The 21,707-nt window shown below is 32.5% G+C and overlaps 3 protein-coding genes across 4 annotated transcripts; 1 reads left to right on the top strand and 2 right to left on the bottom strand.

Moving 5' to 3' along the window:
* Positions 1–13: 13 nt before the first annotated feature.
* Positions 14–5,291, top strand: LOC124452948 (coagulation factor IX-like). 2 transcript variants are annotated; one of them, XM_047003609.1, is made up of 5 exons: positions 14–188; positions 1,873–2,000; positions 3,518–4,032; positions 4,145–4,394; positions 4,613–5,291. In XM_047003609.1, exons 2-5 carry the CDS (start codon positions 1,877–1,879, stop codon positions 4,888–4,890), a joined length of 1,167 nt encoding a protein of 388 aa, XP_046859565.1. In that variant the 5' UTR covers positions 14–188; positions 1,873–1,876; the 3' UTR covers positions 4,891–5,291. The 2 variants fall into 2 exon arrangements, with proteins under 2 accessions (XP_046859565.1, XP_046859566.1); XM_047003610.1 differs by lacking the exon at positions 14–188 and adding an exon at positions 1,602–1,719.
* On the bottom strand, positions 5,282–14,656 carry LOC124453472 (TBC1 domain family member 9B-like). Its single transcript, XM_047004285.1, is given in 29 exon segments — positions 5,282–5,838; positions 5,841–6,386; positions 6,576–7,322; positions 7,617–7,706; positions 7,709–7,787; positions 8,109–8,206; positions 8,654–8,767; positions 8,853–9,035; positions 9,150–9,210; positions 9,350–9,461; positions 9,624–9,770; positions 9,947–10,041; positions 10,113–10,207; positions 10,476–10,584; positions 10,681–10,818; positions 10,921–11,015; positions 11,595–11,702; positions 11,820–11,952; positions 12,179–12,259; positions 12,367–12,423; positions 12,538–12,614; positions 12,927–12,992; positions 13,071–13,204; positions 13,298–13,432; positions 13,504–13,596; positions 13,676–13,753; positions 13,834–13,888; positions 14,210–14,321; positions 14,399–14,656. Coding segments are annotated over 29 exon segments (4,152 nt in total). The 5' UTR covers positions 14,443–14,656; the 3' UTR covers positions 5,282–5,568.
* A 313-nt stretch (positions 14,657–14,969) lies between these two features.
* On the bottom strand, positions 14,970–21,680 carry LOC124453266 (sorting nexin-18-like). The gene is made up of 17 exons (XM_047004044.1): positions 21,416–21,680; positions 21,208–21,294; positions 21,050–21,124; positions 19,708–19,922; positions 19,541–19,640; positions 18,514–18,639; positions 18,250–18,364; positions 18,051–18,184; positions 17,161–17,264; positions 16,958–17,061; positions 16,624–16,701; positions 16,464–16,540; positions 15,859–15,948; positions 15,705–15,764; positions 15,565–15,619; positions 15,403–15,494; positions 14,970–15,263 (listed from the first exon to the last, which is right to left on the bottom strand). Exons 1-17 carry the CDS (start codon positions 21,425–21,427, stop codon positions 15,213–15,215), a joined length of 1,575 nt encoding a protein of 524 aa, XP_046860000.1. The 5' UTR covers positions 21,428–21,680; the 3' UTR covers positions 14,970–15,212.
* Between the last annotated feature and the right edge of the window lie 27 nt (positions 21,681–21,707).

Below are 21,707 nucleotides of genomic sequence, written 5' to 3'. Positions count from 1 at the left end.
AATGAATGATAAGGATAAGGACGTCGAAGAAAGACAGATTTGTCATTGCAACTAATGGCAAGCAAACAGCAGCTGTACGTAACACTCACTTCCCCTTAAAGAAACAAAGTTATTTCAAAACCGTTCATGAGAAGCATTTGCAAGACAACATTTTAAAACATTGTCCACCGCATAAGACGACAGTTGAGGTAAGGTTACGTAGAACAAATTAAATTTATGATTTTCTCGAACTTTTTAGGAAAGAAAAGGCTATGGAGTTCGTCACATACCTAAATCCTCAGTGTATAGATGATTTTTTCCTAACAAAATACTTTAATTTCGGGTAGTTTATTGCATTGCTGGTGTTATCAGGACTAGGCATGTATGATACAGACTTGACCTCCAAAAATTAAAATTTGGAAGGTGACCTAACGTGTTATCTAGTAAATAAACAATGATTCTAAAGAAGCAAAAGTAAGCCTCAAGGCAAAGGTGAACAACGTAGATTGACTTCGCGCAAAATATCGTAATCAATTAAAGGCCTTTCTCTGCCGTGAGAGACTTTCCTAAATCACACATCTGTTGCCCGCAAATATTCGAATATTGATGAATAACCAAATGAAATAGATAAGTCGTGGAGTTCGGATAAACATGAAATTATGGCGTGAAAATTAGTTCAAGAATAAAAAAAATTAAATTTTTGCCGGTAAAACTAGTGAATAACAATATACTAAAATTTAATTTACTAGAAACGAGACATATCCCTCGCTATATAGTCGTGAAATGTTGTTTTTTTTCACAGTCATGTCATCGCGTTAAAAATTGCAAGGAAAAATAATGATTTTATGGAAGTATCACAGCATGTATCCGTCCTTGTTGTAGAAAAACAAGAAGACCTTTTAACCTGGAATGTATTTACCTAATTACAAATTCTTCATCCAATATTTCAGAATATCAACGATCTTTCATTCACAATGACCACTTTAAAATGATTGAGAGTATAATATGCATTGAGCGCATATGAAGTTTGCATTTTACGAACAATAGATAAAGCTAGGATGTACTTATGTAATATCGCCTTTATGCTCATGACATGGAAATGGAAGAATAAATTAAATTAAATCACCCCGGGATATGGCATAAGCTCAATTACTTTATCATGAAAGATGAAAATCCTAATCACAAATTATTTTATACATCTAGAAAAAAGACGTATATTTATGAAGTATGAGATCTTGTAAGAGTGCTTAAAAAAAAATGTAAAATTTTCTAAAACTCTTGAGATACTTCAAATGCCATTTAGTAATTTTCTGTTGTCAAATTAACAACAGCTGATGAGTAGCGTTAAAGACAGCTAGTCATGAAAGCTCTATCAAAAATTAACATGCAAATGTTGGTAAAAATGATGTTTTTAAGTAATTAAAAGCTAAAATCATATAACAAAAAATCAAAGCAACATTTTACGAGTTCATTTGTTCTGTGGTACATTACACGCGTCGTCGTGGTTATGTAGACCACCAATGACACATCATAACGAACACACCACCTGTACGCAGGTTTTATTTGAGAAGCTTTATTATTAAGCTCTATATCGATGATCAATCATTTCAACTTCAAATGCATAAAGTTATTCATTATCGCAAAGAAAACGAACGACGGTCCAATGTTGTAAAACTCTCGTTTCAGTGGTCGCACGACCTGAATATAACACATTCATGTAGCATTTTTTTTTCATGCAAGGTAAATATTCTCAAAATCTCAGAATGGAAAGCTTTTCTTAAAACTATGTTGACTGTATTGAATGGCTAAATCCCATTGTCATTTTAGACGGTGGGTAGCAAACACTAAAGTCAAAATTCGTGTCTCTCTGATCTGAATGATTTCTATGTTTAGACATATGAGCGGAACGTTAAAAATGATCCTGTCTTTACCGATAGTACTATTGGCTGTGGTCCTGAATTTTAAACTTACTCAAGCTATTACAACGAAACACTGCAAACCAAACGATCTTAAAAGTACAGGTATGACGTCACATATAGAGAATGTATGTGTGTGTTTTATAAAAAACATCAATCAACTGTAGGACACATTTATCTCATAATCTTTGTTGCATTGAAAAGTTTGCGTGACTGTAATGTTTGTCATTTGTCAAAAACATGCTAAGGATTCTCAGGAATATTCATGGATGTCGACGTTGATATAAAACGTCTGTTTAAAACTGCGACAGAATTATTTCAATTTACAGTTTTTACCCATTAAATCATGATGTGTATAATTTGGAGAACACGATTAGTTTTGTCGTTAGCTGCATATACATCATTGTAAATTTTATCGATGATAAGCTAATATATGTCTCAAAGATAAATCCTTTGATAACAAGAAGCAGATAAAACTGATTTCATGCAAAGCTTGGTATGAAATTTCATGCAGCGATGGTTTTGACTCAAATTATAAAAGAGAAAATGTAAATCCTTAATCATTCTGTTTCCTTAATATCGTGAAATTATTTCCCTTGGAATTTAAAGTAGCCAAAAATTCATTAAAAATATTTTTGTGCCATTAGACCATAACAGTGAAAATAAGTCATTAGTTTTTTCAAACCCACGCATTCGACATTCAAAATTTTCCACCAAAACTTTGGGGAGTAGCGCATGATAATTTGCTATTATGCCCACACTAAGTTTCGCATCTTGACCTGATGAATGGAGAGAAAAAAAGGGAGGGATGTTTAATAACAAACATATGGAACCGCAGTATAATGTTCTGATAAAATTTGAACCTTGTCATTATGTTTGGTGATTTGAATTCTAATGAAGATTCAAACCACCAACGTAACGTCTCTTGTTGACAAAATTTAATGTTAGATACATGTTTATCGACGATATATTATCAACCAACTAACATGACGTTTCCATTGACAGACACTGAAAACTGAAGGCTCGGAACCCCCACTACAGTAGCTACGTTCCTGACCACGCAACTACTCATAACAATGCTAAAAGTTAATTTAGGTGTCTGCTGACTCATGATGGGAGATAAAAACATACTATATCCTTATGAAGAAGTCACATAAGATATAAACTAAAATATTGTTAACTGAGTAGTAGAAATACAAAATACAAATTAGGGTTAATTTCGTAAATCATGCGTAATGGCAATTTAAATATCTGATGGTTCTTATTACCTTTTTATGTTGCTTTTGAACGATTGACATTGACAAAACTAAATTTCCAAGATATGTTCACATGTAGCCCCCAAACTATACAGCAATTGAAATCTATAAGAGAATATTACAGAAAATGATGACTACATAAGAAATATTTATTTGTATTATAAAACAAATAAACAAGTTCATTAATTAAACAAAAATACATACAATTAACCATCATTAGAAAACAAATTTCAGCAGGAATGCTTTCCAGAACTCCTTCTTCTTGTAACAGCATCAATTATGTTTAAGATGAACTTCATTTGTTACATGTTTACATAAGGAAGAAACAAATGGCCGAAAACGTAACGAAAACCTTTATAATTGTAGATTTTAGTCAATGCGGTGTAAAAATCGTTAAAGGACGATCCAGAGTTCGAAGGGTTATAGGTGGAAAAGAAACAAAAGAAAATGACTGGCCTTGGATGGTGATGATTATGAATGATACAAATTTATATTGTGGTGGTTCCATCATTAGTCCTACATCCATACTTACGGCGGCCCACTGTGTAGATGAGATAAAGAAAAAAAATTTGATATTCTATGTTGGTAAACACAAGGTCAAAGGTATTGATAAATATGAGCAAAAACTTATGGCAAAACATATCAAAATACACGAGAAATACAAAAGAGGTAATGAGACAAGTCCTGGCCAGTACGATATAGCGATTGTCCAATTGAAGGACACCATTCAATTTAACGAACACGTACGACCAGTCTGTTTAACAACGAAGGAGCAGTTTGCAGTAGGACATCAATGTATACTTACAGGTTGGGGTATCACCAACAAAAATAAAACATCTAATGTATTAAGAGAAGTGACACTACCTTTGGTTTCAAATAAGGTAATGGAGAGTTTAGTCAGTAAATTATTGGCATCACAAACTAGTTGACTGCAAATCAAATTCTGGTTTTACCTGTTGTCGATTAATGGATAATTAAATTCTATTCTATTAGATTTGCAACAGCAATAAAAGTTATGGCGGTGTCATCCCCCCGCATTATTTATGCGCGGGTTTACCCCAGGGTGGTAAGGATGGTTGTAACTACGACAGTGGTGGACCTCTGATGTGCGCCAACGATGAAACTGACCAGTGGTATCAGGTTGGCGTCATGATTTGGGGACAAGGCTGCGCCTTGGAAAACAAATACGGAGTTTATGCTAGTGTCTCATCAGCAAACGATACAATAGAAAAATATGTCAAAGGTAAAAGAATTGAAACTACGTGCTCTGATAAAGATTGGCAAGTATCAAATTGGTCATATTTTGCTTTTAAAATATTATTTGGACTTTTTTGGAAAACATAACTGTTGTATAGAGTATTTTGAATGTGAAATTTTTATTTGCGAAACTGCCCAAGATGAAGACAAATGAAAGTAGGAAGGTGTCAACGCATTTGTTTTGCAAGTTGTTCTTCTTTTTAGATCTTCCTAAATCAAACAAACGCAAAGATTGTTCAACATATTCAAACGAGAACGAAATGATGAACGAAGACAAAACTAAAGAAGGAATTCTTATTTCCATCATTGTAATATTGTCTGTGATTGTCATAATACTATTGACGACATTATGTGCCATAAATTTCCACACACGTAGATATCTATGTTGTACAGTGGCTGGGACAAACACGTCTAAACAATATGTACAGACTAGAAACTCGCATGACCAAAACGACAAATTACACAGTGAAATTAGCGTCTGATCGATAGTTTAGTAGGGGGAAAACTATTTTAGCTGTACAATGAATGTATGAAGAATTATAACTAAATAATGTAAATGTAGATCATCTTGTATTTATAGCGAGAGAAAATGTAAATAGAAATAAAAAAATAAGAGTAAGTATATTATTGAGCATAGATAATGAGGTATAATGGTCGTATTTCATAATTTTAATTGTGTTCTAATGGATTTATTATAAAAGGATTTACCACAATATTCTGACTAAACCACACACTCCATGTAATTGAACTCTGTGTAATTCAATCAAATTAAACGATAGTTAGAAAAATTTGAACATTTAACCAACTAACGTACAAAATGAAAAAATATGTAAGGAAGTGTAATATTGCCACACCTGATTAAAGTAAACCTTCTTCAATTCAATTAAATATTTATTAATTTACAAAACACCGCTACCTAATTAATAAATATACATTGGCACTACTCGTTCTATGGAAACAGCTAGATTTGATGACTGACTTCAAGTAAATATGGAAAAATCCTTAAAAAGAATGCAAATACTGAAGAATATAAAACATATCAATGATGGCAATCCTAGATTTTCAAGGAAAAAATGTCAAGATTTATAATCAAGGAAAATAAATACCAAGAAATTGTGAAATAAATCAAATATGTTTTATAAGAGATATGATTGTATCAATTACTCAAGACTATTGGATCGTCGAGGATTTCTCAAAAAATCTCCAAGTCCTTCTGTTTTAACAGTGGTTATGATTTCTTCAATGTTTATTTGTTCTTCAAAATACTCAACCAACAATGGTTCCGTGTGAATCGAAGCAAAAAACTGTTTAAACGTGATGCACCAATAAGGATCAACGTTACCTGACGATCGTCTTCGCATCGAGTTACTTCGTGAACGGTGAGAAACATTTTCCACACAACCTTTTCCAAAATCATCTCTTTTAAGGAATCTAGCGTTGAATTTTCACAAGAAGTGATGTTATGGGATGTATCCGTGTTTGTTTGTGAAAAATTCAATATTTTTGAGGAAAGATCTGAAGTGGTTTGTGATTCAGACTCATCAGCTAAAGCAATAATATCAGAACCACTGAAGTGACCTTCATCATTTCCAATTGGAATACGTTCCACGTTCATCGTATCATTGTCGTGAATAGTCGTAACAATGTCGGTAGCTGCATCAGCCAATGCTTTGCACACTCTTTGCTGATGAATATCATCTTCTGAAGACAGGTTTTCATTGCAAAAATATTCTTCCTTTTCACGGGCAGGACCTTTGGAGTTTTGCACTTTGTCTTGATCATCAAGAGACAATTTTGATATATCCTCTGAAACACATGGACGTTGATTTGATGTCAATTCAACTGATTTTTCCGATGAGATTTCTCCTAAATTTAGAAGTAAAGTTCCTACAGAAGCAATTGCTCTGTACATATCTTGTTCATTAGGTAGGTCTCGAAACAACGAATACAAAGTCTTCCACATATGAATAAACTGTTTCTGAAATATAAAAACAGTTTTATAATTGGATTGGAATTGAGAGTCAAAGATCACAATTCCCATTCACATAATGAATTAGTAAAAAATATTCATTTAAATACTATAATATCAACTCTTTTTTTCTCAAAGTCATTAATGTTTCTTATTCAATACTTTTAATCAATATAAAATTAACGTTTGTTAACTCACTTGGTTCATTGCTTTCTCTTCGTCAACATCATCTTTAGACATTATTTCACATTCATCTCCAAAACTAGATGTTGATCCTTCGACAACATTATATACACCTGTTGAACCCTTACACACATCATCATTAATGGAAAAGTCTTTTCCTGACTCAAGATTTAAATTTTTCATTTCGGAATGAATCGTATGATCCTCGTGTGTTGGTTTCGTATGATTAGGAAATGACGAATCAAAATCCTTGGTATTGGCGCCATCCATAGAAGTTTCGGAATCATGCGTTAAAATGTCTTCAAAATTTTTGGAAATTTCCCAAAACTTTTTGGAGTTTTTTAATTCAGATGAATCATTAACCGAGTCCCCCACGACTGATTCAGATGATTTTACTTTGGATTTAAATGAATAGTAGTGAGATGAAGATTCATCGTCAATGCTGTTGTATTGTTTACTTTCCTTACCGTCAATAACGACAACACCTGCTCCCAATGGATCCATTAAAATATCACCAGTACTGTTATTAATCCCATCATATTCACATACGTCATCAGATTCATCGACTTCAGTACAGCTATCCAATTCTTCGTCCTCCTCCTTTGTGTTGCTAATGTCCAGTTCATAAAGCGGTAGTGCAGGTGGAAGATGAAGAAGAAACATGAGATTGAGACGCTCCTGAAGGTTACCACGACAAATCAATCCAAGAGTTGTAGCAAATTCTCTAAAGTTTATCACACCATCTTCATCTCTGTCCATAAGCTGAAAAGGAACATTGATGTTTACTATACTTATGTGAATACTATCCTTTATTAGCCTTTATCATCAATTAACATACATTATCACAAGACATTGATTAAAAAAGATGGGGCTACTACAAGCTACCAAAGTTAAATAAAATATTTGTAGTGGATCAAAAAATGTTATCCCTAGAGATCTACTGATCATTATCTGTCATTCATGTCATCCCTAGAGATCCATTGATCATTATCTATTACTCATCAAAGGAAAAAATCAATCTGTTTTATTTCTTCTTCATAAAACTTAGTTACTTACTCTGAAAGCTCTAACAGACAAATTATTTCCAGCTTCAGTACGTCCCCACTTAGTGAGACATTTAAATAAAATTTTAAACTGGTCATATTCAATACGCTGTAGTTTACTGGAATCGATTTCAAATTTTGGCTCTGTTTTATCACCCCATGAACGACTTTGAAGTTGACCATCCTATTGTTAAGAAAAACATAAATTATGACAAAATAGCATTATCACTCTTCACTTTATATTACCCTGTTCAGCAAATGCACACTATATTATTTTACATGAACTGTATCTGCAATCATTAGCTACCAGCGGTAAAGTAGCAGTGATTTACATGATCAGCATGAGTAATGTCAGAAACCAAGATCGAACTATTGCAAACGTGAAATATATTTAGACATAATTTTTTTCTAATATACACAACGTTACAGCAGCATCATTACTTCAACCTTCAAACTCGACGATAAAACATTAAAATGAAATCAAATAAATAAAAACATACTGTACCTTAAAAGACGATAGACTAGATCCAATTCATTCACGGTAAATTTTGATACTTCAGAAACATTACGAACCACTGTTTTACGCACGTTATCTTCCATTCCCTAAATAATTAAATTTTCCTCTTATTAATTATTAATAATAAACGGTCTTTTTAATCCAAAATTAGTGATAGAGATACATCATTAGTGGAATTATGGTCTATGTGTGCGGATGATAAAAGGATTCCTGTGGATAAGTACGGTTGTTGGAATACCAATTTTGAGAGGTATTCTACAGAGGAGTGTGCGTAGTGGATGATTAAGTATAGGTAATGGAGTACTAATTTTGTGAGGAGGTGTGTGTGTCGTGGAGAAAGAGCAAGAGAAATGTGTACCTAAGTACTATACGATGTACATCACCCAAACATCACGACACAAACCTGAACAACTTAATGTGTACCTAAGTGCTGTATGATGTACATCACCCAAACATCACGACACAAACCTGAACAACTTAATGTGTACCTAAGTACTATACGATGTACATCACCCAAACATCACGACACAAACCTGAACAACTTTAAGTCTTTGTGTGTTACGTAAGCGTTCAATTTGTTCTGAAGTAATGAACCCAAACTTTTGATATGACTCCAAAATAAGCTGTGAAACATCCATTGAATAGTTCTAAAAATATATCATAGTTAGAATCACACTCCCAACAACATTTTCTTATGTATTTACACAAGTTCTATGACATTTTACGACGAACCCCAGGGGATGGTCCAGAGTTTCTTATGGATGATGCAACAGATTTAAAAGGTGAATCATATTCCTTGTTCGTAATATTGTCAAGAAAATTCGAGAGAATCGTCATAGCTTCACCATCATCGTCTGTGGAAAGCAGTTTCGTTCTGTTTGCATCCAGAATAGCTAATGCCACTTGAAATATTACCTGCAGTGAAAACAAAAGGTATGTAGTCAAACAAAAATATCTAATTGATTACTTTTCCCATTTCCTCATCAAATAAAAACTTATATCATTAGAACATAAAGTCTAACAAATTACCTTTGCTCCATCATAAAAAAAACAATCAACAACATTGACAGCACTAGCAAAGGGAATGACACTAGACAAAGAACACCGGTTCAAATGTAAAAATTCTGTAAAAGCACGTAAACATTATAGTCGCTCTAAGAGTAAGAACAAGAAAAATTTCATCATTTTCTACTAAGAGTAATTAAATTTATTGAGCATTAAAATGTCACCTTAAAAACAGAGTGAGAAACCACGAGAGTGAAATCATATGAAGAATACCAAGTTCACGTAAATGATCGTAAAGTTCAGAAATATTTTCACGAATAAGTTCCTCAAAAACACCTAAATTTAAAATGAAACATAACATCAAAGGAATTCTTTGCCAAAATTGTACACTTAGCAAGACCATAGAACGATTTTCTAACAAAAGGGAATCAGATGAAGTTGGTTGAAAATATTACACGACAAATGTTCATACGTCATCAACTAAATCAGTATACATACCTTGGTCAACTAAGGCTCCTACAACCTTGGTATTATAATAATCCGGCAGTAATCTCTCACAAACTGCAACTAATAACCAGAAGGCTTCTTCTTCGTTACAATAAAGCAACAATACAGAGGCAACAATATTCATTGCTTGACAATATCCTAAAGTAGTTCATAATAAATAGCAATGTAAAATAAATGTCAAACCAATCGAATCTTTCCACATTAGAGAATTAAAACTACAATCACACGATTTTATCAATGTTTGACAGTTCTAAAAAGTACGTCACACAAACAAATCCAGACTACTTTTCATGAAAACAGACAACATGACTAACCTATTGTTGGATTTCTCCATGCATAAGCCGTTAAAACTCGACGTAAAGCATTGATTCCAAGATTAGACTGGAAAGCAGGATGCTCAGGAAGAGATCTTCAAACAAATAAGAAAAAGATTATACATACAATGTTAGTGGGATACTTCATTTAAACATTACATAAAACCTGTGTAAGTCTCTCTCAATTTCCTCGCTAGCTATTGTCAGCTGACCAGAACTTTCATCGATCAAAGACTGATAATAACCTGGATGGCTCACAATCTGCACAAAAAAATTATACAATCTTATTTACAGCTGTAATAAATGTAAAAAGCAATTAATGGAGTTAAAGTTTTACATGCTTCACATCAATTAATACCATATGTATAATATGATAGAGACTTTCTTCAATAAATATTCTTACATGCAATTGCTCCGTGTTGTACGGTACATTATGAATCACATAAACTTGTTGAAGTAAAACTGATAAACAATAAAATATAAAGTGTGCGAAACGAGGGTTACATTTGCATGTAGAATATTTATCTACCTCTGTCACAGCGCCTGAGAATATTAACCAGATTTCCGCGCGTAAACTGTCCGGAATTCCCTTCAATACCAGTTCGTGGGTTTTAACAGTTCTATACATACACACACCTCTATAGAAAAAAACAAAACAAAAAAACACCCAGCTTTATGAAGGATCAGTGACAAGTTATTTCAGTAAGTTTGTTCAAAACTACTGCATGATGCACCTTCCAAATTCAGCAAAATGTAAATCCCAAAGATGTTCTTTAACAGGTTCTTTGACATTTACTTGACTTGAACAACGATGTGAGAACATTTTGGTGAGTGGTGATTGTATTTTTGTCTTTGGATTTGCAGCACTGTTCCTGTACGATGTGGAGAGATTTATGAAATGAAAAAACTACTCTGACAATGTCAAAAGTGGATACTTCAAGAATAATTGCATATTTATATTCTTTAACTCTTACTTTGGAGTGGGAATACGAGCAAGAAAATCAGAGATCCTTCTAACAAGATAATCACAATCTTTGAAAGTTGCAAACGACGCAAATAAAAATGATGCCTAAGAATGAGAAAAAAGTATTTTTATAATTTTCATAAAGCACCACAGGTAGTAGTGTAAAGATTGTTCTCGTTCTCTGTTGTTCATTCATCACTACTTACACTGACACACGTTATCTTAGTTTATATTTTAGTTAGTGTAAAGATTGTTCTTGTTCTCTGTTGTTCATTCATCACAACCTACATTGACACACGTTATCTTAGTGTATATTTTAGGTAGTGTAAAGACTGCTCTTGTTCTCTGTTGTTCATTCATCACTACCTACATTGACACACGTTATCTTAGTTTATATTTTAGGTGTGTAAAGACTGTTCTTGTTCTCTGTTGTTCATTTATCACTACCTACACTGACACACGTTATCTCAGTTTATATATTAGGAAGTGTAAAAACTGTTCTTGTTCTTTGTTGTTCATTCATCACTACCTACATTGACACACGTTATCTAAGTTTATATTTTAGGTAGTGTAAAGATTGTTCTTGTTCTTTGTTGTTCATTCATCACTACCTACACTGACATATGTTATCTTAATGTATATTTATCTATTGCTGCCGCACTACTTAAATAATGCTATCCATACTTTGGACTTTGTAGTAATGTGCATGGCGTTAGGTAACGAATGACTGTTTGCTTTCTCTACGACATTGATCTCACGCATTGGAATGACAACAGAGACCAAATGACGGACCTAGAAAGAAGAAAGCATGAGAGAATGTAAACTTAGCTACAACAGTGTAATGTATTCAAGGCAGATCTAACGTGTATTTAATGTTTATATTCAAGGTACGTAGCAATAACAGTATACCTTACTAGCGAAACAAATGAAATTCGATGAGCAATACAAATTTCCCCAGACAGTCGACTTGGAATGAGGACTCCAAATGGTACATTCACAATCACCGTCCAGTTTTTCGTCGCTCGGTAGACGAAAAAGAATTCTTAAAGAAAGATGCTTAACATGAGATGAGATGATTACAAGGTGAATTTTAGAAACACACAACTAAAACTACACATGATTTCTAAGTTTCTCAGAAAAGAGAAACATTTCATAATCTCGTGAAATCGTGTTGTAACGAAAGTCAATGACGTCATTAAATACGTCATTAGATGCATCTTACATGACGATACGAATGACGTTGACGACGACTATAAAAATTCCTTTACCGATAATGTTCACTCCTTGCTCTCGCATCTAAATCTCTCTTTAACATAGATACTGATTTCTTTCGTCGTTTTTTCTGCTCTCTTCAGCGCGAAAGCAACGAGAAAAGTAGGTTTAATTGAAATATTCATAGAATTTTGTGGAAATGAAATTGACATGGAACAATTTGATTACCAACGAAGAGTCTTACTTGGTACTGGGCAGTGACATCATTGACTCTATATCATATCCTTTCTCTGCTAGCAACCTATGACAGAAAAAAAGTACATCATATGGTATTTAGTCTTCCCTGAAATAAAATACAGTATCTACGTACATACTGTATCTCACTTTCTCCCATTTCCACTAAAATTTTTCTTACCTTCTCATTGCAATGTTTGCAAGCTGTTCCATCAAAGAAAATGTTTCTGACAAATGCATCAATAATGTAAAGTAATGCTGAAATATACAGAACACATCAATGATGACATAAAAATAAGAAGAAACAAACACAGAAATGGCATAAATATTCAATACATTTTCAAGTTGACAATGTTGAAGTTAAAATTGAAAAAATCTTTTATCAATCATTTCTTCTCTCCATTGCCACGGCAACAATCACAAAACAACATGAAACTTAATTGACAAAAACATTTGTGAATCATAGAGACTTTTTTATCAAGTCATGGAGTAAAATTTCATTTTCAACATATTCTCTAATTTTGATGAAAAATTCTTTTAAATACAAATAGAAGGATTGACGACACATACTTGAGAAGAACGCATTGAAACTTTAATACCATCAGGTAAGAGAACAGTGTTCATTTTTTCTAATTTCTATAAAAAACCCACAGCATTTGCATTGTGCAAGACTGCTACTAAAGCAACTCAGTCAACAGAAAAATAATGACTTACAGTCACATCAGTCCAGCGAATAACAAGTCTTGCTTCACGTCCCATAAGGAAAGAATAAAAACATAAATGATTTATAGATAGATACATCCAACCTTGACGAGGAACAACACCTTTCCAATAGCTGCATGAGTAATCTGAAAAATGTAATATGAACATACAAACCGAAATTAGATGTGTTAGCATAAGAATTGCTTTCAGTTAACATGTGTAACTATTGATTCACATACAATTAACTAGTTTCTCCTCTTGGTTCATATGAAATAATCTTTGGAATTTTGCAAATGCTGACTGAAACTTTGCTGACTCGGTGTTTCTACAATAACATATTACAATTATCTTTATCATGACAATCATATTACTTACTCTACATAGAGATATTGATATTGTGTTATTTCAATACATACTTCAAGTGCAACTCAGTCACATTAAGTACCTTTGGGTCCATTCTTTGCTTCATTTTGAGCTACTAAGCTTTCGATCTTTGCCTTCACAAACTCTTTAGCATCATTGTCATTATCAAAGGATTCTTAAAATTTAATGCTCAAACAATCAGTAAAAATTTGATTTTTTAATAAAATTAAAAAAATTGAATTCATATATGCTACCCAAAGTTGGAAGCAAATGTTTCTCAAGCCATTTCCAATCATCATCCATATCTTTACGTTTTGTTGCAGTTGCAACCACTAAACATATGAAAAAGGGGAACTTTGAGAATGCTACTTTGGGATTGCATGAAAATCATGAAATAACAATGTCAATTTACCATAGTTAGCCTCAGATGAAAATCTTGCTTGCAATATAATTCTAAATGGTGGAGGCTGAAATACAAACACAGACTTTTTAACATCTCCTACATTACTATATTACTCTTAACAACATAATAGAATATTGAGGATTTTTAAAACTCATTACAGGACACTAGTAAAATATATAGTCTATTTTAACTTTGGTCTTAAGATATCAAAGAAGCAGAACATATGAACTGAAGAATTTTTTATCAGTAAACACACCCTGATGACATTTCTAGTTTCTCACATTTAAGGTATGAGTAAATTTGTTAATGCCATAATTTACTGTTTCTAGGGGGGGAGTCTGATGGGTGAGGAACGTTTAAAATTTCACTAAAGATCAAAACAAACCTTTGAATCCAAAACATGGTCAAAAGTACCAACTAACAACGAAGTAAATCCTCTATCTTGATGTCCTTTTCTTCTTTGATACCCAAAATATGGGTTTGCTCTTTCTGTTGTCCTTTTAATTACATAAATATTACAAAAACTTGTGACAAACGTAAACACAAAGATTTTAAAATTTTCAAACATACTAACCACAACGCATTGGCAAGTACAACTTCTGTGGGTTTAATCCACATTATACAAAAAACTATATTTATTAAGATATTAATCTAAACAGCGTAAGCTGTCTGTAAAATTCATTATGAAACAAAGTTATTTCTTTGTATTTACTATTATGAGGCTTGTTTGGCTTGTCTGCGCATGTGCATACGTAGCGAGATATAAACGTGACGTGTATTTAATAACTCACGAAAGGACAGTTTATGAGAGTGTAACAGATGTTTAGTTAAACATTCTGAATGAAAGTTACGTTCTTTTCAATACCTCGGGCATCTCGATAAGTCTCGTTAAACCAAAGATATCCACGCTACTTAGGAATAATAAGCTATTCAAATGCAAAATAAGTTTTACAATCAACGATGAAAATTTTCGCAACGTTTCTCGCAAAACTTGAAAAATTTATGGAAGAGTTGCCTTGACATTCTTTGGAATTACAAACACAAAATGTTTAAATAAATTGATCGAGGAATAAAGCAAACTCAAATTTGGCATCACACGTTTGTAAAAGTTACACAAATACATAAAACATTAGAGACCTATAAAATAAATGTTATCAAAACACTATATTGACAAAGTTTACAATTTATTTACATGAACGTGAAAATACCTAAACCAGTACTTTGGCAAAATTAAAATGTATCAAAAAGTATTTACGAATATGAATAGAGATGGATTTATGAATAACAATAACTAAAGAGGTTAAACTTTTACTGCGTATATATCAAAGTACTACATGTTGTGTAATATTGAAGTAAATAGCGACATGTGTAACATGAAGTATTGAGCATCAGACTACATTTTCGTACATTTGCAATGAGTCCTGTAACTTTTTCACGATCTAAAAACAAAAATACATATCATTGGTTAACTCTAGTAGTCATGAGTCCAGCTAAGTACACATCAAACAAACCACATCTTCATTTAGTAACTACAAAATTAAAACAAAAGATAAAGATAAAATGTATGTGCGAACCTACCCCTTGATAGAACTGAATTTCTTGACGTAAGAATTGTTGCATCATATTTTTATAGTCAGCAATTCGTTGCTGATGAAACAGATCTATTTCCGCTGTAAGATACACAACAAGATAGTTATGAATTCAAAAGGTAAACAATGCATTTATTGATGGTATACTTACAAAACATAACGTTTGTAATGACATTAGCTCGATTTGACACTTCATCTAGTATTGCCTACATATAAAGTTCACATATTTTGGTTATAAATATTGACAGTTCAAGTTGCAGCGTCAAAAAAATTATGAGATTTGCTAACTACCCCATCGCTATCCGGTTCATTTTGTTTTTTTTCACAATCTTTCACTTTTTCAACGGTGGACTAGGTAAAAATTCCATAATTTACATAATGAGTAATGATTTTATCTGTTTTTAAGGACATTGATTAATTTTTTTTCAAACCTTTGTTAATTTACCTTGTGAACATGAATTAATTCTGGAAACGTGGATAAAATTCCTGAATATTCGTGAAGATCCTCCATGAAAGGAATAAAATCCACTTGAGGCTACATGGGAAGACATTTAAAATATTTCAGTAAGTTTGTAAGTTAAACTTATGAAAGAGCTGTGTTACCATCAGCTTTACTTGAACAACTCAGATTTGAAAGTAGTTCAAAACAATGTACAGTGATTATTATAAAGTATTATACATTCATTGATGGTTGATTCGCTTTAAATAGTGTATATAAATATTGAGTAGAACACATAGGAAGAGTACAAAAGTTAACAACATAGCTACATAATAACATTTAATTTATGTTATTAATTACTTCTAGCGACAAGCCAGTCAATTTTCACTCCTGTTATGCAAACATTGTTTAATTAATTCACTGGTTTAATCAAGAACCAATTGATTTTCTAAAGAAATGACTTCTTTGGTGTGTAAGTAAATTTATAACGTATACATTGAGGCAGCGATCTCTTGCAAAAGTTATTAATAAAATAATATTTATAACAAAGTTTCATAAAACAAACCTGCCCAGATTGCAAAACTACCTCAAAATAAAAAATTATCGTTTACCTGTTCATTATATAAATCTCCAATTTCATCAAATGTTCGTCCAGTGTGAGCAATCGCGTCAGTTAAAGGATGACGATCTTATAAATAAAAAAGTGTTATTATAACACAAGGAAATGATTTCACAAAACATCAGATAAAATTTATAATTTAAAATACATACTTGAGCTTCCATGTTGTTCAAATACTGAACTAAGATTTGTGAACGACGAACCAAACTTTTTAAAAGAGCTCTGGAAAACTGCAACAAGAGATTAAATATGTGATAAGTTAACATAAATTTGTCACGATTTGAGTTGCACAAAAAGCTGCAATGAATAAAATTAGAAACTTTCTCTTTCTCTATGAAATGGCATGTGATGAAATTCAATAACAAAACATCGGCCTATTTTAAAAATTGCATCTTTAAGTACATAGAACTACATAAAAAGGAAAATGACGACTCAAGTTTGGTGGGTTTAAGTTCGGCAGCTACTATATAACTATCATTGTCATACCTCCTGTATACTTGACAGAAAGAGACTCGAATCTTTCAAGAAATCTATGGACGCTTTGTTCCATTGACTTTACGAACAGCGAAAATTCTTCAATTTTCACATCTCTAAAATGAAAATTTAACTCAACTAACTATTCTCAACAAAAGAACTAAATCACAACTTAATTCTATGTATTTTACTTCAGATGATGTCATTGTACTCACGCTTCGTCTATATTTGTATTTGTTCTAGGACAGCGAACTGTAAGAAAGAATGCAGCGCCACATAACTTGTCGTTCTCGGCTTTTCGTTTACCAGCTTTCCATAACTAGAAAAAAAACACAGAAACAATAGATAAACATTGTTTATTCTTTGTCAATTAAGAGCCGGCTAAGCAAAAAATGCATGTAAAAGAATAGTGAATTCATCCTTCCCTATTTGTGAGAATAGAAGGGGAATAAGCAGTACGACTCGTATCTAATGGTCAATTGGGTGAACTTGCACTGATTTCAGAGTAACCTTTATCACAAAGTCACATGCTATGAGAGATATCACTTGAGCATGCGCAGACCACTTGATCAATTGTTTTGAGTTCATAATTATGCATGACCAACTAGACAAAAATGCGCAGAGCTTTCAAAATAAATAGCTAGTTTAGTCGAAAATTTTTAAAGAAATCATCTATGCATGCGAGATAACAAGTAGAATCACACCACAATTCTCTCATAACTCTCAAATAGCAGCCGGTGGAAAGTTTACAATATCCATTATAAAATAAACACAATGAAACGCGTGCACTGATTGGTCTAGAGCTGAGTTTGCATTAGCCTGTGCAAAACACATCTGAGCTCAACCAATCAAATCAATCTAAACAATCAATCAGTCAAAGAGAATTTATAAATCGATCATGAACACATCTCAGAGGAAAAATTAAAATGTTTGTCTGTTTCACATTATTGTTATTTTATAAAAGAAATAAAAAATGTTTTTCACACTAAACATCTTTTATTTCTTAAATGGCCAATGTCAATTTTTACCACACAAAAGTTTCTTTGAAATTTTACTTTGAGAAAAATACCCTAACCTTTAGAAGTTTCCTAAAAATCAAAATCACCTTTTCATCGTCTTTGCATAAAAGAAAATGCTGGAAAACTTCGCTGTTTGAGATCAGAGGATGACGACATAAACGGTTTAACCATTTTTCCAATCTTTCACGGCGTTTCTCGACGAAGTCCTCGGCATATTTTCCTAAACCCAGACACGCAATAAGTAAGACTTTTCATAGCAGTAAAAAATAGTTCGTAATCTCTGACCTGTAATTTGCTTCTCAGGTATTCGAGGAATTGACAAACACGTGAATTTCTCCACCAATCTATCGTAGAGCCAATCAAAATGCTTGAATCGACGACTTACAGCAACATTTGTACTCTGAAAAATACAAGGAAACATTACTTTCTGAAAACGACTTCAATTAGAAATGATCCACAAGGTTGAAAATTCAAATCATAAAAAACTTTCCATAAGTGAAGGATCTTTAAAAACAGTTTATGAGAGACTGTGTAGGAATGCAGACTTACAGATGGAGTGACGTTGTATGCAATAAAATGCTTCATTCCTTTAAATTTACTTTTCTTCTCTGGTTGAGTGACAAGACAAGTGAATGGATCTTGTATTGCCTCCCATCGCACACCTTCACTGGTTTCCTGGTCAAAGAACAATAGAGTACTTAGATGAAGAAAATACATACAATCATCATACATATGACGGTTAAGATAAAATTCTTAAGTCGTTAATTTTTGTTAGAATTTAAGAAGTAAGATGTAGTCTGATCTTGATAAACATAAAATGGACGCATTTACATCAACTTCAAGCTGCAATCCGACTTCATTGCCTTGTTGTAATGTTCATATCGACCGAAAGCGCACGTTAAAAACGGGATTAATCAATTGAAAAGATCGGTCTAGATGACCGCAGATGATGTAAACAATCCTGACGTAGTCAATTTGCTTACGCGAGAGACGAAATCATAACGTTTTCTAGGCCATTTTCAAACGTTAAACTGGATAACTAAACATATTATTTATATGCTATTGATAACGTTATTATAAGCAAAATGGGTCAGAAAATGTCTCCGGCGAAAAGACAAGATAAATCAAACGAGGAAAAGATGCAGAAATTTGGTCTGACATTATTTTTACTTCAGAGCAGGAGGTTTTTGTAAAAAGAAGCGCAGGAAACAGAGGAGAAAAAGTTAAAGCAAACAAAGATAAGAATCGAACAGCATTTATTAATTTTCCTTTGCTTAATGCCATCAGTTCAGATGAAAGAAGGCTTTCTTTTCACTCACAAAATACTACATCTACAAGAAACCACCAACATGAATACAAATTTTACGAGAATAGTTTTCCATTTGGAATTGTTAATGAAGCTTTTACATTCACGTTGAGAAGACCTCCACAACCAATGTTTAAAGCAGACTTTCAAAAGATTGAACCACCGATGAGAAGATAAAAAAAGTGAAATTTAAATAATTCTACTAGTGAACAAAATGTGTAATTTATGATAAGAAAAACACGAAATTATAAAAATAATAAAATATCGCACCACAATTAACGCCACATCATTGGCTTTTATTGAGTTATTTTCAACTGCTGTTGTCCCAAGTAAAAAGGATTCTCCTCCTGACTTCACAAATACTGAAAATCTGGATGAATTTTAATAAATCAAATAATGTCAAATTATTTCAACTAACAACAATTTGTTTAATTTACCTGTTGAAGCTTTTCTTCATTGTCTTGCCTGAAGTCATTGACCTTAATCTAGCTTCACCATTGACTTCTAAAGAATTGCTGGTGCTGCTAGACCCTATAGATGCTGGCTCATTTTCACCATCTGTTTCATCATCCCAACTATCATCACCAGATACTGTACTCTGTGAACGAAGAGGAGCCTTTGGGACCACTGATGGAGCATTGTTGGTTATTGTCTAAATCAATAAAAAAATTTATTAATATAAAAGAGCTTGATCAATAAATTTTATGTTTGCATAACACAATAAACCATAACAAAGGAAAAGATTGAAAAAAATTGAATTCTAGACAGGTTCAAGCGAGAGGCATTGACAATTTGCAAATAACAGACTTCATGATGATATTTCACTTAAGTGCACAAACACAAAGTGACCACAAGGGCTATAGTCACATGATAGCTATGGTCCAAGACCAAACAAATGACATAAAAATGTAAATGAAAAATAATATGACAACAAACATGAAGGCTTGTTAAAAGTTAGTGTTAGGCTTTCAAGATAAATTTCAAAAAAATAAAGTCATAGCTATTTTCTGAGCCTATTTCTACAGTTCAACAACATAAGGGGTATGCTCTTATATGTAATATTTGATCAATTTGCATTGAAATGTCAAAAATATTGCATAAAGATATAAATGCATGTAATATTGTATTTTATCCAATTCATCATAAGTACAAATGATAATTTTTTTCATTTTCCATTGCATTAGAAACATTTGAAATGTCATCTCAAAGAAGATAAACATTTATATCAAGTTTTCTTAAACCTCTTACAACTGACACAACACAGTCAATGCTTATATTCACTAATCACTATACTTCACAATCATTTTAACTAATTAGGTCTTCTATTTTCAAGCTTGTCATAGGAAAGACTGACTTGTCTATACAACTACATAGAAATTAATATTTTACACCAAAGCAAGAGTTTGAGTTAAATTTAGCCTGCAATTATGGATGGAATTTATTTAAATGTGGCAAATTAAGCTGTGTCACACATCAAAGTGAATTTTTATTAGATACTCATATACATATTTCAAGCACCTTATAGTCTTCATATTTTATATAAAAATAATTTAATATAGGCTTCAAGAAAATTTCCATACAATTTTCCAACTGGGTACAATTAACAGAAAAGTTTTGTCATTTAATTTTACCTAAGACTTCCGAGGACTATTAAATATCAACAAGCGTTTTAGGTATTTAGCTTCTTGACCCTTTTGTCATGAAAGTTATCTCGTCATGTATAGTTCTTAAATTTGAGAATTTATGGTAAGAAACAGCGATATGCTAGCCGTAATATACCTCAACGTATGATTCAGGAAACAATCCTTTTTTTCCAGACGCGTTAACTCCTTCCCACCATCCATCACCGACATTCTAGCAAAGAAAAATCATGTCATCACTGTTTTCGTATAGATTTACATCACTTAAATTTTGAAGAACCAATTCTAGCTGCATACCTGGTCCGTAACGGTCAGAATTTCGTTTTCGCTGATAGTGAGTTCGCCATTCGCCGCTTCTCCTTCGAAATCGTATAACACTTTGACCTTAAAAATAATAAAAATAATTCAAAAATAGATGTTATCAGTAAGTCATATAAAATTACAAAAATAAAACACTCGTCAAGTCGAAATAAACAACTGAAAGAAGCATCCTAACTTCACATACCTTGAACGCCATTTATTTATAAGTGCATCAAGTTGTTTTTCTATATTTAAGAAGCCACAGCGCCTGCCGTCTAACTGTTCCAGTTCAACACTTCCTTTAAATAATGACTTTCATTTTATACACACAATCGCTATCACTGACCTCGTAGTTTACATATTTTAGTGTAATATCTGAGGAAAATTACGCCTTTGCACAATTTTTAACATGCTTTCATTTATCCCTTTTATAACGTACAGACTACTCACTTTTTTTTGCAGGTTTTTGACAATCTAAGTTTTAATTTAATATAAAT

The sequence above is a fragment of the Xenia sp. Carnegie-2017 genome, unplaced genomic scaffold (genome assembly GCF_021976095.1).
Source record: "Xenia sp. Carnegie-2017 unplaced genomic scaffold, XeniaSp_v1 HiC_scaffold_25, whole genome shotgun sequence".
Taxonomy (NCBI): Eukaryota; Metazoa; Cnidaria; class Anthozoa; order Malacalcyonacea; family Xeniidae; genus Xenia; species Xenia sp. Carnegie-2017.
The sequence above is the reverse complement of the archived record's forward strand: the minus strand, read 5'-3'. Positions and strand labels throughout refer to the sequence as shown.